Consider the following 16,159-nt stretch of genomic DNA (forward strand, 5'->3'; position numbering starts at 1 on the left):
CGAACTGCCCAAATACAGACAGTTTGTTAATTGCCCGACCAGAGAGGGGAACACTCTGGACCACTGTTACACCACAATCAGTGGTGCTTATCACGCCGTCCCCCGGGCTGCACTGGGCCACTCTGACCATGTCATGGTCCACCTGATTCCCACATACAGGCAGAAACTAAAACTGTGTAAACCTGTTGTGAAGACATCGAAGCAGTGGAGCAGTGAAGCTATAGAGCAATGATCGTCAACTGGCGGCCCGATTGAATTCCGAAATAGTGAGGAGGAAAAAGAAAATCTCCTGTGGCATTTAGGGTATCCACATGTAAGGAATTTGTGCTGGTGATTGGTGCAATTGGGGATCAGGGGGATCAGCAACAGTGGGGCTCTCTAGCCTTGTTGATGAGGCTAATAGCAGACGGGAAGAAGCTGTTTTTGTGGCGAGAGGTTTTGGTCCTGAAGGACCGCAGCCTCCTGCCAGAGGGGAGTGACTTAAAGAGTTTGTGTCCACGGTGGGAGGTGTCAGCTACAATATTCCCTGCACGCCTCAGAGTCCTTGAGGTGGCACACAGGGTGATGGTGGGTGGGTGGGGCTGGGTTTTTCCTGAAGTCCACTATCATCTCCACTGTCTTCAGAGCGTGAAGCTCTAGGTTGTTCTGCCTGCACCAGGTCACCAGACAGTCAGTCTCCCACCTGTAGGCAGACTCATCGCCATCAGAGATGAGTCCAATGAGAGTGGTGTCGTCTGCAAACTTCAGGAGCTTGACAGACTGATGGCTGGAGGTGCAGGTGTTGGTGTACAGGGAGAAGAGCAGAGGAGAAAGAACGCAGCCTTGCGGGGATCCAGTGCTGATGGTCTGGGAGTCAGACACATGCTTTCCTAGCTTCACGTGCTGCCTCCTGTCAGACAGGAAGTCGGTGATCCACCTGCAGGTGGAGTCAGGCACGCTCAGCTGGGAGAGCTTGTCCTGCAGCAGAGCCGGGATGATGGTGTTGAAGGCAGAGCTGAAGTCCACAAACAGGATCCTGGCATAGGTCCCTGAGGAGTCCAGGTGCTGGAGGATGAACATGGTATATATTACATATTACATGGTAATAAAACTGATTCTGATTCTGATTCTGATTCTGATTCTGATCAAGTTTCTGGTACCATGTATTTTGTGAATACAAACAAATGAATATCAAGTCAAAGGCACAAAATGAACCAGCGGTGCAGTAGTCTGGTACCTATTTTATCCCCACTCAGTGAGTGTAGTTTTCCGTTGATGGTCAGTCAGTTTACATTCACCTGTTATTGCAAAGGGACATGAAATTACTGTTCAGACTATGGGCATTATTCATATTTATTTGTTCATGGACAATGTTTGATTGATTCAGTAAATTAACATACCTTTCTGTCACTGGCTGGTGACTTGGGATTCCTGTCTGCAGTAATCCAGAGGGAATTCAGCTGAAAAGTAACATTTCACTCCACAAAATCTCTGACAAGGGCTATGTCTGAGAAGCTGTTAGAAACCTATGGAAAATGAACATTACATAATGGAACACCAAGTTTCAATGTTACCATTTTGTATGCCAATAGCTTCATGTTTCAGCACTTCCATGAAATGATGCTAGGATCAAGTCTAATGCTGTCTATCAGCAACTTTGTTCTTTGTTCAGGCTCTTTGTCATTGTCCACAAGAACTCGTGACAATTTACCTTTGTCTCTTTGTGTCTCTGAGAGTCTGGCCACGCCCTTGGTCTGTTTTGCTGTCTCCAAACCAGCCAACCATCTGACACCACAGCTCCACACTCAGAACAAGAAAGGGAAGATCTCCTCCCAATTAATTTAGTAACATTTTGTTTATTTTGAATGCAAGGCAGGCAGAAAGTGACTGATTATAATTATATATTGCTGCCTCAGTTGTTTCAACTTGGTGTAAGAAAATAGAAGAATTTAATTCCTAATGCACTCAGCCAATTCAAACACACACACAGACACACACACAAACACACACACAGACACACATACTGCTTTTATATTTCAGTGCTTCCAGGTACAGGACAGTATTCTCCAAACCTAGCTGCATAGGAATGAGGCTATCTAGCAGGCAATTAGATCTGCTTCGTGCAGTTTTGAGTCCCTGTAGTTGGAGTTTCCAGTCAACTATTTTCATCTTTGTCATAAAATATGCACAGACAGAACTATTGTTGTCCTCAGTGGACAACTTCTGTGGATGAGTGAGGTGGCCCGTATTGGCAGATAAGGTAATGACTCTCCCCTTTTTTTTTGCTTAAGATGCCCGAGTGCCTCTCTTCACTCCATATGTCAGCACATTTAATGGACTCCAGAGTTACTTCAAAGGCAACTAAAAGTACCAAAGACGCAGAGTGGAAGAAAGCAACATATGAGGGAGTGACTGCTGCAGCGCCAGGCCTTCAGGCCCCATCACCATTTCATGATTATTATAGCTGTGCAGGTGATCATTTATTCCCAATTAGTTATGGACTTTACAATATAATGAAGTAAATTAGTGGAAAAGGTTAATAATGCTCCGGTAGAATTATTGTATGAACAGTGAAAACATCACAAATCTAAGAAACTGTAACAAAGCAAAGAACGGATACACATGGTCAGACACAGGCACAGAGATGGACTCATGAGGATCCAGAGGTTACAGTGAGACTCAGACCTATACCTGTACCTTTAACAGGTGTCAACATATTTAGACAATGTGAGATACAAACTAATTGGATTAAATAGTGAGATGCTACATTTACACTAACATGGGAATTATTGGATTTTACATAAGATTACATATGTTAGGAAAAACAGATCAGAGAGAGAAAGAAAGTTGGATGAAAAAGGGTGTATGTGTGTGTGTGTGTGTGTGTGTGTGTGTGTGTGTGTGTTATGCATATGATACATGCAGCTCATGATTTACAGTAACCTGCTGGTTTGCTCAACACTGGTTCCCATGTCTGCTTCATGTCTGTGGACATAAATCCTGTCCCATTACTTCACAGTGGGGCCATTTGGTCACACCCTCTTGCCTCCAAATAGCTTCAGGGTCGCGTTTTGTAAAACACCGGCCTGATAAGAGATAAAAGTGTGGTGTGAATTGGGATCTTGCTGATCAAAGGCCCTGATGGACCTTCTTGTATAGAGGGAGGAAGTGGTTGCCTGGCATTTCTGTGCTGTCTGCCAGTTTGAGCCTTCATAAAGAAATGAAAACATCATAGCATAAAAAAATAACAAATTTACACCCCATCCCCAGAGGAGTTGGGGTGATTTTAAAATTACCTGCACTGGTCAGTGATTTTAATCCTGCCCAGAGTAATAATTACAGCCAAAATTACCCACTGTTTTTCACTGGTCCTCCCGTAATGTAATTCCTGTCCCAACTGATATCCCTTTATTTGAAAGTGGATCTCTGAGCTTTTTCTGCAGAGGAGCTGCTTCCTTCAGGGTGAAACCAACATATAGGCCCATCTGAGAACGAATATGACAACAGAACAATGTTGTAATGTTTGCTACAGGTGTGGGAGCTTATCATTGTTTACATTATGACAAATTAGCAGCATACCAGTATCATGCCCTGCTTCTGGCTGAAGTTTGAGGACACAGTGAGCCGCTGAGTGAAAGGTCCGCTCTGTGTATGTTAAAGCATTGTTGTCTCTGTCTGGGGCCGCTCTTGTTAGAGCAACCATAGTTGTTTGGTCCCCACTTGAAAAAAAGTTTCTCGTCACATATGGTACTGTAGAATCTTTTCACACTCCCAAATAAAGAGTGGTGGAAGCTGCCAAATAAAGTTTTGGCTTTTGGTTTGATGCTCCTGCTTCTCTGATATTCAGCAGTGTCTTTAAACCTAATGAAGTGTCTGTACTGTTATAGCTGTTACAGCTGAAGGATATGACTTTATGAAATGACTATGACTTTAAGGCTGTTGACTAACTATGGTAGTCATTTTTATTCATTATAGTACCCAAACACATTGTAAATACAGTCATAATTTGCACTGATTATTAAACACGATATCAACAAACAAAGCACAAACAACATAGATCCGTGTGCTAATTCATAATTTATTTGCAGAAATGGCTACTTCATGCTCTTGAATTCCTTAAACCATGTGCATGCATTTAACAATTAGTTAAACCGTATTATGAACACACAAACATATGTGTTAATTGGATTGAAGAATAACACCATGTTGTTCAAAATCCTCTAAGTATATGCACACGTTTGTGTCAAAAATCAAAACAAAGCTACATTTCATCCAAGCAACACATTAGATTTTACGTGGCATCTGTCACTGTATTTTGCATCGCATGAGCACGAACACAACACTCACATGCTATTCCAAGCTACTGCAGCAGCACAGACTGAAGTTCCAGGCTGTTATGGCTGCTGTGTTAGCAGCAGGTTAGCACCTGTGTTTTGGTGCCGAGGTATCTCCCAATACTGATTTCGTCTCTCCATATTAATATCATTAGGTTATCAGGTTAAATGCATGTATTGCATTTTGGTTTTCAGTGTTGAACAGTGCGTACATACTCATCTGTCAAACTATGTATTTTTGACATTCCTTCAACATGGAATGGGCCACCAGTAGCAATCAGTAAGATAGCAGACAAACCAGATCTGTGATCACTTTTAACCCAGTATGCAGCAATATGTATTTGTCTTTTTGTTTGTGTATTTTATATTTGTATTTGTGACTTGTAATTCTTTATTGTTTTATGTTACCTGCCTCAAGACAACACATGTAAAATGGCATTTTTTGCTACAATCTGGAACATTTACATAGCAGCTACTGATGTTCATTAACTTGCGTTGTCCTTGTCAAATATACAAATACATATAGTGAAATAAGCATACGTTAAAAGTTGTTCAGCATTATATCCTGTTAACTGTTGCACAGAAATTAATTAATTTGAGAGGAAAATTATGTGATGTATGCATACAATTAATTAATTAATTAATTAATTAATGTATTTGAAAGTGCATTTAATCCATTTTATTCATGGGCACAGGTTATTCTTTTTTTTTTTCCTTCATGACGTCTATAGCCTCAACCTTTATACATGATATTTGTCAGAGTTTTGTCTTTATTTTGATAGCTATAGTGTGAGATAGACAGGAAATTCAGGGAGAGAGAGAGGATGACATGCAGCACAGGGCCACAGGTCGGACTTGAACCTAGGCCACTCCGGTAAGGACTAAGCTGTAATGCTAGTGCTCTACAGGTGAGCCACTGTGGAAACCCCAGCTAATCTTTATGTACACAATTCATAGCTTTCTTTTCAGGAAAATGTGAGATTTGAAATTTTGTTTTCTAATTGATTAGATTTTAGCTTTTTTATAAAAGCTTTGGCAGTGGTATAAAAGCTGTGCAAAGTAAAATTTCAATCTGGTATTTGCAGCATTCTGTAATTAAGCACTAATGGTTTTATCAATTACTCTGAGGGATGATCAGCAGCTCATTTGAATTTTTCGCCACATTTGTTCTTTGTTCTCTATTGCGGGTAACGTTTTGTCTTCATTGGAAGAGAATGTTGTGTTATGTAAACTGAAAACAGTCATCTCCAGGACATAAAAATCCACAGTGAAGTTGATCTTTTTTAAAGAGAAAAAGTCAATTATGTTTGTGTTCGGCCTTACTTGTAAGTGCCTCGACTTGGTTTGACTGAAATATATTAGGTTTATAACTGGACTTTAAAATCATGGTACTTCATTAATTAAAATTAATTAGTTGTATTTCTGTCACAAATTGTTGTTTCCATAGCAGCTATTCTTGATGTCAGTGCCATCGCTGTTGCTGCGACATTGTCATCCTCTTGTTTGTTTCAATGCCCACTTCCTCTCTCAGGATAGATTGTCATTCTGGTGCCATTACCCTCTCTCGCTCAGGTTTTAGCACCCTTCCACATTTACAGAGCTGTGGAGCACTAGACATCATAAGGTTTTTTTTGGTTTATAAGAGGTGCTTCTGCCTGCTGTGCATGCTGAGCAGTGAATATTTTAGAAGGGTTTGTCTTGTTTTGGTGGCAGCGTTGAGCCCAGCACCTTTTGGCTCTTGAAGTCTGACAAATACCTACTGTGTAAGATTTAGTCTGAATTCCTCAGGAGATGCTTATTCTCCTCTGTGTGTCAGGCAGGGACATGCCATTTCATTTCAAGAAGGAAGTTGTCGTACTTCTGTGGTGAAACTTAAACCCGAAGCTGAACCTGTGAGCCCTGCGATACAATGGACTTGTGTTTTGGAAAGCCTTCAAACGAAACTTACCACTAATTGGTAAATTTTTCAAATTTTTATTTAGTAAACCTTCACAGTTGAGGTATCAATGTCATCTTTTCCAATTTTATTGTGTTTTGAAATTTCTATTTGATTTAATCCTGGGCTATAAATGTTATTTCAGTAATGTCTGATAGGTCAGCTTGCACTCACCTCAGATGCTGTAAAGTACATTTTTTTCTTTTAACTGCCTTCGAAAATACTTCTCTTCTCATGCACCACAGAGATGCTGTTGCACTTTGAACCGGTTATTCCAGTGTAGAACTACTGCAGTGTAGCCAGTACTTATTTTTTCTCCTCTCTGTAACCCGTGCACCCTTAGAGTTGTCAAGTGCAGCTCTGTTTTATTCAGGAGTTTAGTGAGTGTCACTAACATTGAGCTTCATTTCCTGCAGTTGTGAACTTGAAAACAACTCTTCAAAATAACCAATAATTTCAATGGGTTGATCTCATCATTGGAGATGATTTTTTTTTTTGTTTTTTTGCTCGGTTATTAGAACTGAGTACAAACAGTAACTGAAAGCCTCATTCTGACAGAGCTGACACTGAAATGAATGGCCTGAAAATCACACATACAAGGGACTTACTTGCAGCAGAGCAGGCAAATCTTTAGTAAACAAACTTCTGTGAACTCCAGTCAGTGTTTTGTGATTCTTGGATCTCTAGATTTCCAGTGTTCTGAGATGATTATTAAGTTGAATGACAGAAAATGCATCAACAGTGATTCCAATTATAAAGTCATTAATGAAGCAACGAGACTGTGGGATCAGTTGAGCCCAAACAAAACTATGACAGAGACAGAGTCATCATAGAGAGGGGGAGACGCAGTGTCATTTAAATACAATATGATGCACATTTTTAGACAGTCACGCTCTCATGGAAGATGTTTAGTGTGTTGCACTCAGTTGTTCACATTAAAAGAGCCAGAAAATGTTGTGCAACAAATGAAAAAAAGAGAGCAAGACAGAAGTATAAACCCTGCCTTCTGTCTCTTCTCACCTCCGCACAGCTGGACAGTCACTGTGGATGTGAAGTCAGAGAAATAGTTGGACACAGACCCCTCTTTCCTGAGGTCAGAAAAGTGTTGGGGGAGGGAGTTTCCGAAGCTATTCGACTGTCTGACATGCAGTACTGATGAAGCAGTCTGGCAGTTTATTTAGACACAACATTTGCTAACATTATTTAGCAGGTGTAACGTTTAATGTTAAGTTAGTTTAGCATGTTCATATAGTAATATTTTTTAATTAGCCGCTAACGCAAAGAACAGTTGAGGGTGATGGGACTGTAGTTTTACCGATTTGGTTATAAACCAAAATGTTGGGCAAATTACAAATTATGACCTGATGATGACACTAAATGAAATGTCAGGTGATCATCAGATTCATCCCAATACATCATCCTGGAACCATGAATATACACAATACAGTAATGTGTATATATTTCATGGCAAATCATCCAGTAGTCTTTGAGATATTTCAGTCTGGATCTCAGTGGTGGACTGACCAGCCAGACCAACACCATCCATCCAGCATCCTGTGTAGCTTATCTGATTCTCTCTTTTTTATGACTTGTAATTTAAAAATCTTTTAATTGTCTTCCAGACTGTTGGCTGGACAACATAAATCTGAAGATGTCATTACTGGCTGATCAGTCAATCAATCAATCAATCAATTAACTTCAGCCCACCTTTAATTATAAATGCCCTCGAATGGATTTTAAATTCTTCCGAAGTATTTCAAGCACTTACCTAATTGGAGTGGAAACTCATTGTCTGTGTTTTGTTTGCCTAGACTACACAAAGCTGCCCCAGTTTTATAAATGTTGTTCCTGGGCTCCTGTCATTTTTCCTGCCTGGATGTGACAGTTTTTCAATACTGGGTGATTTAATATCCGTGTTTGTTGCTCTGACATTTTTTCCTCTTTAGCTTCCACTTGGTCTGTACTCTCACTGGACCTGCTCAGTCAGAGAGACACAGTCTTACATGATCTGTGCCCCACATCATGCCCACCTATTTTGAAGTGTGCATTTCATCATTATGAAGATATTCAGACAGACTGTCCCATTGTAAACTCTCAAATGTGGATGAGAACTGTGTCCTTCTTTTACCAGTATTTGAAGAACACATCTGCTCTTTGTGAGCCTCATTGTCCCACAATCCATTCAAGTAAGGTGTTGGAATACGGGACCAAATCCTATTCACTGCTTGTTGTACCACTGTTTACAGCTTTATTGAACATTTGAGGCTAAATTGCTCCCAGTAAACTTGGACCCTCTCAGCCTTCCTGCTTGATGAGGACACAACATTATTATTTGTTCTCTGTAAAACCAGAGTGTCTCTTTTGCAGAAGAGCAGCAGGTTCAGCCCACTAGCTTTCTGTCCTCTCAAGGCTACATCTTCATAGGCCACATTCACTGAAGTGGATGGCCCTTGAATTGGGACATGTGTTCTGTGTTGTTGTTTTGTCATGACAACAAATGTACAATAGTTTTTATATGTTTCTATCTCTGGCTCAGAGAGACTAATATGCTCTCAGTACCTTAAATAAATATATTCATTTAAGCATTGTACTGAAGCTGGGTACTATCAGGATAAAATCTTTTCAAAACAGACAATGAAATGTCTTCTGTACATCTCCCTGTACTTTGTCAACTTATCTTTTCCTCACCTCACCACTTGCTGCAGCAGCAGTAGGAAATTCAAATTATGACCTGATCATGTAACAGTATTTGTCAGAACAGACTAAGTGTCTTGCCTGTTGCTTGCAGTACACAGTGTTTATCCACACATTGATATTGAGTTTATTAAAAGACAAGGGTAATTTTTCTGAACAGCTGGCTGCAGATGTTATGAATAGCTGTTAAATTACTAGAAGAAAAACATATTGCATCCTCTGTGTTTTGCTTGAAACCCGAGCTGCTCATTTTGCTAAAAGCTCATTGTATAATCTAACTTTTAGACAGTGGGCCGGCAGTGGGCTGACTTATAATTTGCAGAACTTCAAATTACAATTACAGAATTAAAGGAATAAATACAATTCAAAGAGTATAACTATAAATACATTTTTTTAATTAAAAAAATATTTAAAAACTTGTTTTTTCTTATTGAATTATTGAAGCCCATCTGTTTGCTATCTCATTGTGATTGCTTGCTAGAAGATTACATCTCTGACAAAAAGTGGAGCGTCAAAATGGATAGCTGGTAAGCAGCAGGAAGAATTAAAAGGAAAGTGAAAAGTGAGTCAAGAGACATAAGGTATATAAAAACAATGTTCCATCATTATCATTAGAATAAAAAGTGCTCTGAGAAGACATTATTTGGCCTCCATATCATTATGGGGTCGGATGTGGGCCACCGACGTTTTCGAGATTTTCAAGTTGGCCATGAGTTGTCAGAAGATGGGAAGTGCTGATGTCGGTCAGCCCAACACTTTGGTCCATGAGGTTGACATTTCTGGTTTTCAATGAATTGTCTTGATTATTAGAAAGATTGACACGAAGAAAAGAGATTGAACTATTGAATGGGAAATGCATTGTATTCTTTCAGTTTTTGCATGATGGATATTTAAGTCTAGTTCTGTATAAGTCTAGTTTTGTAGTATAAGTCATTTGTTCTCATTTTGTAGCTATAAGAGAGTATTTTTTTTTCTTGGGAGAAGCAGCTCCATCTTCCCCGGTTTAGTGCAAAGACATTTTATTTGTCATTCTCATTTCACTGCAGAGTTTTAATAGCATGCTGAATAATGTTCTAGAAGACTGTGTTCCCTGCCAGTAAACATTTCTAGGGGGGAATTGTACAGTGAATATTGCTTTATTATTAAATCAGTGGTGTGAAATGCTGCTGAAACAATGGCGTCATCAGAAAAGCCGTTCCACTTGTGAAGTAAAGCAGCGCCAACATCTGTGCTGTCAGATAGTCATGGCTGCCAATAATATTTACACTACACATTCATATCTTCAGCGCATATTGTTTTAAAACCTACAAAATGAAAAACTGATGAGGCTGCTGTCATGAAAAAGTCCTTCTCAGTTTGTCACATTGACATTGCTGCCAACAGTGTTTTCAGTTCCCCATTGTTTCTGAGGGATCGTCTCCAGTTTAATCAAACGCTTTGTCTTGGTTGGGGATTTTAAAAGCTCTTGTCACTGAGCAATGTTAGCATGAATTTTATTTCGATTCACATATATCCCGCTGAGGCTGCAAATCTTTGCAGCTTTGATGGATTTTCCCCCTCACTTTGTGATTCGGATTCCACTAACACTCGTAAGACAAGCTTCAATACATGCCCTCTAAATATAGCTCAAGCCTGTGCTAAAACACTCTGATCTGAAATGTATTATGGATGTATTGTACTGTAAGAGCAGTTTGTTTATCGAATTGTTTTGCACCCACTATATATCAGTGCTCGTCCATAAGATCATAATATGGCTCTAAATGACAGATCAGTGAAGCTCCATTTGCTGTTGGAGAGATGGACATGTACTATCTCACCAAAATGCAAAATGGAAAATCTTTGAAGAATATGAATAGGATTATTTCCTCAAACAAAGCCATGGATTCTTCCTTTCTTCTCCTACATTTATCCTACACTCATCCCTGCCTGTGTAATATTTTTCATGAACTGCCAAATAAAACACACACTAAATAAAAAAAACAAGAGTCATGTTGGTGTTGTCCTGCAAAAGCTCATATCCAAATACATGTTGTGTGTGTTCATCTGTTTATTTAGTCTCCATGTTTTCCATCTCATGTACTGTATGTATCTCATCCATTGTTTACATCATTTTTAAATGACCAACTTTGACACAATGTCACTTATCTGGTTTGACCTCCAAATATTACCATGCAGTACAATATAAGATGTGTGACTGCTTCCTGTTTTCTACACAAACTCAAGCTGTCACATTTAACTCGAAATGTTGTCATTAATTTCTTATTCATCCTGGGGAGAAAGTTTGTGTGATAACTTGTCATTTATGTCATCTATCAAGCAAAAGTAGCAAATATTCGGTGGCTCCAGGCTTTTCAAATGGAAAATGGAAAATTTTCCATATAATATTGTTGAGTTTTAAAATGCTATTTAAAGAATCATGAATGATGAATTTTGGACTCATCTCTAAAATGAACAGTTGGATCTATAATGAATGTATATAGGTAAAACAACTTAAACACCACACATTGTTATTGTAGTAGAGTACATTTGTTTGTGTGTGATATATGCTGCTATCAGGGCAACTATAATTGTGCTGTAAAAAGTGAAAGTGCAATGTTTTGTTTAGTTTTTTGCATGTTTTGTAAGTTGTTGGAACATGTTCAGATACAGTCAGAGATGCTGAGAAACATCATGAGATATACAGAATACATTAACCAACCGACTGCAGAGCAATTTCTTCTTTATATTTTAAACTTTATAAACTGACCCCGTCAGTGATTAAATATTCCTCAGTCTGGAGACGTACAAGGTTGTTATCAAGGGTGTTAAATACCCTTCATTACCTTTTTAAATATAGAGCATTTAATTTGCTCATAATTGCCCAGATATTTCTATAAGAAATGAAGGGCCTCTGTTTCCATGGAAACTTCAGGGACAAGTACCAACAGCACTGTGGGACACGTTACTAATTCACAGAGTATTGTCATTGATCTGTGACAACAACATTTCAGCGCTACATAAACTGAGTGTGTTATTCTAATCCACTCAGGGGCTGTAGTTCATAGTTCAATATAAGGGAATAATACAGCCTGAACCGAAGAACTAAGGCCTGACACACATGAATGAAAGTGCCACAGAGTAATTAATTTTCATATCATTGTAAAAATAGGTGGTAATAGCTGTAGTTGCTACTTAGGGCTCTGTCTTACAGCTGGTACAAAGCAGCACAATGCAAGTGTCTTTACTAGTGTCAGACCGATGCAGTTCCATGCAGTTCAGTGCCCACGTTGTTCAACAGCAAACACACTTGGGTTTGTTGGTTTCAAAATGATGTGTGTTCAGGAACATTACTGGTGCATTGCAATCTTGAGGAATCGGAAAGCAATGGAGTGATTAACCAATGAAAACCTGGTCTGATGTCAATGGCGCAGCATTTCATTGGCGCATTATCCAGATATACATGTGCCTACATGGAACTGTTGTGTGTAGGTGCTCCACTGATACTGAAACAGAGTGGAGGAAAACACGGACAGACAGAATATGTGGATTTGCTTTCTTTTTGTGGCTGTAAATAAAAGTTCTGGCCCTAATTCCATTGTCCCCTGGAAACGTGGGAAAAAGGGGGGAAAAGGGACAGTCAAGGAGAGAGAGGGCCATGCAGGCTGTCAACAGCTGCTTCTGCGCTCCGACAAAGATCTGTTTTCTCTGTAGAGAAGCGTTCTTTCCTACTACCTAGCAAATCCACCATTATGATAGCAGTCTGCCAAGGTACAAACACACCTGGCTTTTAAAAGGGCTGGGAGATGGCACTTTGATTGGTTTATTGCATGTTACGCCCAAAACACAACCCTGATTAAATAAGAGACCAAGTACAGCACTTTTGAACCATGCTCCTGGCGCAGTAAACATTTTTTCTGCTGTTAAATTAGCAAAAGTGGATTTGGACACACACTAAACAAATGCACTTTAGAGCCTGTTGACTCTCAGTTGCTAACAAGACAAGTAACTAAGTCAGTGCATTTGTACCATCCACCTCTTTCTCAAGCCTAACTAAAATAATGTTGCTTTCTTCTGTGGAGAAGTTTAAACTGTGGCAGAAAAGGGTTATAGAAAATTGGGTGGAGTATAAATATGATACAGTAACAGTAGAACACTACAACTATAGAGTGTCAAAGGACTTCAAGGTTGAAAGGAAGACATAAAGCACTGTCCAAATATTACTGTGCTTTACAACCGCCATTAGCAACTTCACTGATGTCAGTGATTCCACTAAAACTATTTAATTTCACTTATTAAAATGTGTTGTTTCAAATTCTGATATGACCAAGTTGTTAGCCACATAGTTCAGTCTCAACTTTTTCCAGAACTGTTCAATAACAGTCAGTAACACTGTTTGTAATAATGAGGACATAATAAGACTAAATACTGAGAAAACCATACTGTCATCCAACAACAAAAGTGTCCTATAATGTAAAATGAAGTCCTGATATTTGGAGCAATTTCATCACAGCTTCATGATACAGTCTGTGTATGGTACATAATGAATGGCTTATTCTTGTCTCGTGTCTATTAATATGAGGAAGGTTTAGAATTTGCTCCCACTCACACATTCAACCTGGTTTTTCACATGATTCTGTCAGTTCGCCTTCATTGTTGATATTTAGACCACCCACTGTGAAAGGTTTTCTATACAAGACAAACCACGCAGGGTTCAATACATATCTCAAGGTGAGGGACGATTCGCTCATATTACATTCCCTCAAGGACTCAAGAAAAGCCATTCAGTTCAAAACTCATCCAATTAAATTCAACAAGCTGTATTATGTACAATCCTGCACCCAGGCTTCCTTTTCTGTGGGGAAGTCATGGCAGATCTTCTTTTAGTCTCGTCTAAGAACTACATTAATGCACTCTGGTTGGATCAGGAAATGCTATGGCTGAATGTTGTCAGTAATGTTAAACCAGCCTACGAGGAAAAAAGAAAAAGTTGTTTTAAAGCTTTCAACTTTCTGCTTGGCTTCCATCTCCATTAGCCTGCACTTCAATTATTGACTGAAGAGAACTTTTGTGCACTGATCTCTTTCCGCACTGAATCCAGCAGTGGTGTTCATCCTCCGCTCCGTCACTGCTGCCATCTCTGTGAGGCCAACTCCAGGACAAATTCCCCACCACTGGTCCAGAGCTTTTTTTTCACTGGAGGTGTACTTTTTTTTGTGTGTGTGAATCCAACAGCGGGTTCAACTTTCTTGAACCCAGACGGAGACTCTGGGACGGAGGCAGACAGCGAGCCTCAGCTGGCCTTTTACACCGACCCAAACCGCAGTCGCCGCCGGAGTCGAGGTATGAGAAATGGTAACGCCAACAGCGCGTGGGGCTCTGGGGGTAAGGAGGACTCATACACCTACAGACAGTTAATCCCGCCGTCTGATGGTATTACCACGACGCATGACAAGTAACCTTTCCAGTGCAGATGGATATCTCCAGTGTTGTGTCTCCAGACATTTGTGTATATGCTGTGTGTTTAAACATAGGCATAGTGTGTAGAGTGGATTGTGAGCATGTAAAACTGATCTCAGTGCATCTGCATACAATCTTGTTTACTGACATCAAACAAGATGATGAGATCAGAGGTTCTCAGTGGACAATATTTTGATATCAATCGCATCTTATGACGTAAAGATCACCATATTTTGAAATAATATTATACCCAAATATTATTTCTGAGGGGATCCTGTGCAAAATCTGCCAGAGTGAAGTGGTACAGCACGCTTTATCTGTCAGCATGCCATGTCCGTGCAGCTTTGATGTACATTAATAGGGTGTGGGAGAGAGAAAGAGACAGACAGAGAGAGAGAGAGAGAGAGAGAGGAAAAAAAAAAGTAAAGAGACAATTCCCTCAAAATAATAGCTGCTGTCAGAAGGTGTTACAAGCCTTTACAATGCCTCCAAGCCAATTATTCCCTCGTCATGTGCACAGGTGTCACAAACACGACAACGCCTCCAGAAGCGTAGCCAACACCTTTAATTAGAGGTTTAAGAATAGAATAGAGTCGTTGCAACACTGCCCTAACTATGTTGTTTAGATCCAGAGGAAAAAGGATGATTCATGAGGGATGACAAAAGTATTTCTTCAAGTCAGAGGAACGATGACAGAAGCATGACGATATTAAAATGATAAAGATTTTCATGTCGTAGTGAAATTTCTACTGGAGATCGTTTAGGGGGGGGGTGTTGTGTGTGTTATAAAAATTGGAAAATATAAACTTTTAAAATGTAAGTCAAAAAGGGTGAAGTGATGCCCTACATCCAGTTTCTGGGTAAGATACTTGAGTAAATAAACTAACCTTATACATCATCGGTCAGCTTTCTACTGTGGCCTTTGTTTAAAGGCTCGCCGTGGGCTTGCTTTTAAATGAGAAAGTTCTGCCAGTGTAATTTAAAAGTGACAATGTAATCTGGAGTTATTCTGTTAGTGAAAAAAATAACCTCTTTAAACAAAGTGTGAGTGGCTATTTTCAAGGTCACTGTGGTTTTGTGTATGTGTGTGTATGTGTGTGCATGTATGCATGCCCCTGTGGGTATGGGGTCACGTTCAACACTGTCTGTTTTGCACTCTGCAGTAGAGGAGATAAGGGAAGCGTTGGAGATCTAGCAGGGAGGAAGAGCAGAGGAAAGAAGGAAGGTTGCAAAACAACCTCTGAACTGTTTTTTTTTTTTTTTTTTATTTAGGTCCATGTCTCTTTTTTTTTCTGCCACATCCCAGCCTGGATGTTAATACCCTTCAAAAGTAAACCTTATTTCTGTGCCACTGATCAATGGCTAGTGTAAACCTCCCAAAGGCTTGCCGTTTTTAATCCAAAGGTCCTTTCCATGGGTGCTAAGACCATTTTTTGGCCTGTTTGTAAAATGACTTCCTGCGTAGGATGCGTACACATATGTTTGTGCAGCTGTGTGCATGTATGTATATTGTATGGACAGGATGTGGGGAATAAATTGCTTCATATATCTCTACCATTTCTTGTTCCCACCTCCCCCCCACCCCCTCCCTGTGTATTTATTTTTTTCCCCCAGCAGCAGGTTCCCCACGGAGCCCCATCAATAAGACCACCCTGACTCTGATCAGTGTCATCAGCTGTGTGATCGGCCTGGTTTACTCCTCTCACCTCTCCTGCAGCCTCTCGGTCCGGGTAATCCTACATGTGCCGGAGCACCTCATCGCTGATGGTACGGCTTTACA

At 39.9% G+C, this 16,159-nt stretch overlaps 1 protein-coding gene across 8 annotated transcripts in view; it reads left to right on the plus strand.

The window, feature by feature from the left end:
• Window positions 1–16,159, plus strand: part of astn1 (astrotactin 1) — a 415,092-nt gene that overhangs the window by 102,940 nt on the left and 295,993 nt on the right. For 4 of the 8 annotated variants that reach the window (XM_071490448.1, XM_071490449.1, XM_071490450.1 and 1 more), the window contains 2 exons: window positions 14,155–14,304; window positions 15,997–16,146. In XM_071490448.1, the coding sequence (XP_071346549.1) occupies window positions 14,155–14,304; window positions 15,997–16,146 (300 nt within the window). Of the gene's footprint in view, window positions 1–14,154; window positions 14,305–15,993; window positions 16,147–16,159 lie in introns of all 8 variants that reach the window. The other 4 variants (XM_071490451.1, XM_071490452.1, XM_071490453.1 and 1 more) reach the window with 3 other exon arrangements.

The sequence above is a fragment of the Trachinotus anak genome, unplaced genomic scaffold, assembly GCF_046630095.1.
Source record: "Trachinotus anak isolate AG129_WGS33_773 ecotype Australia unplaced genomic scaffold, CSIRO_AGI_Tana_v1 ptg000012l, whole genome shotgun sequence".
Taxonomy (NCBI): Eukaryota; Metazoa; Chordata; class Actinopteri; order Carangiformes; family Carangidae; genus Trachinotus; species Trachinotus anak.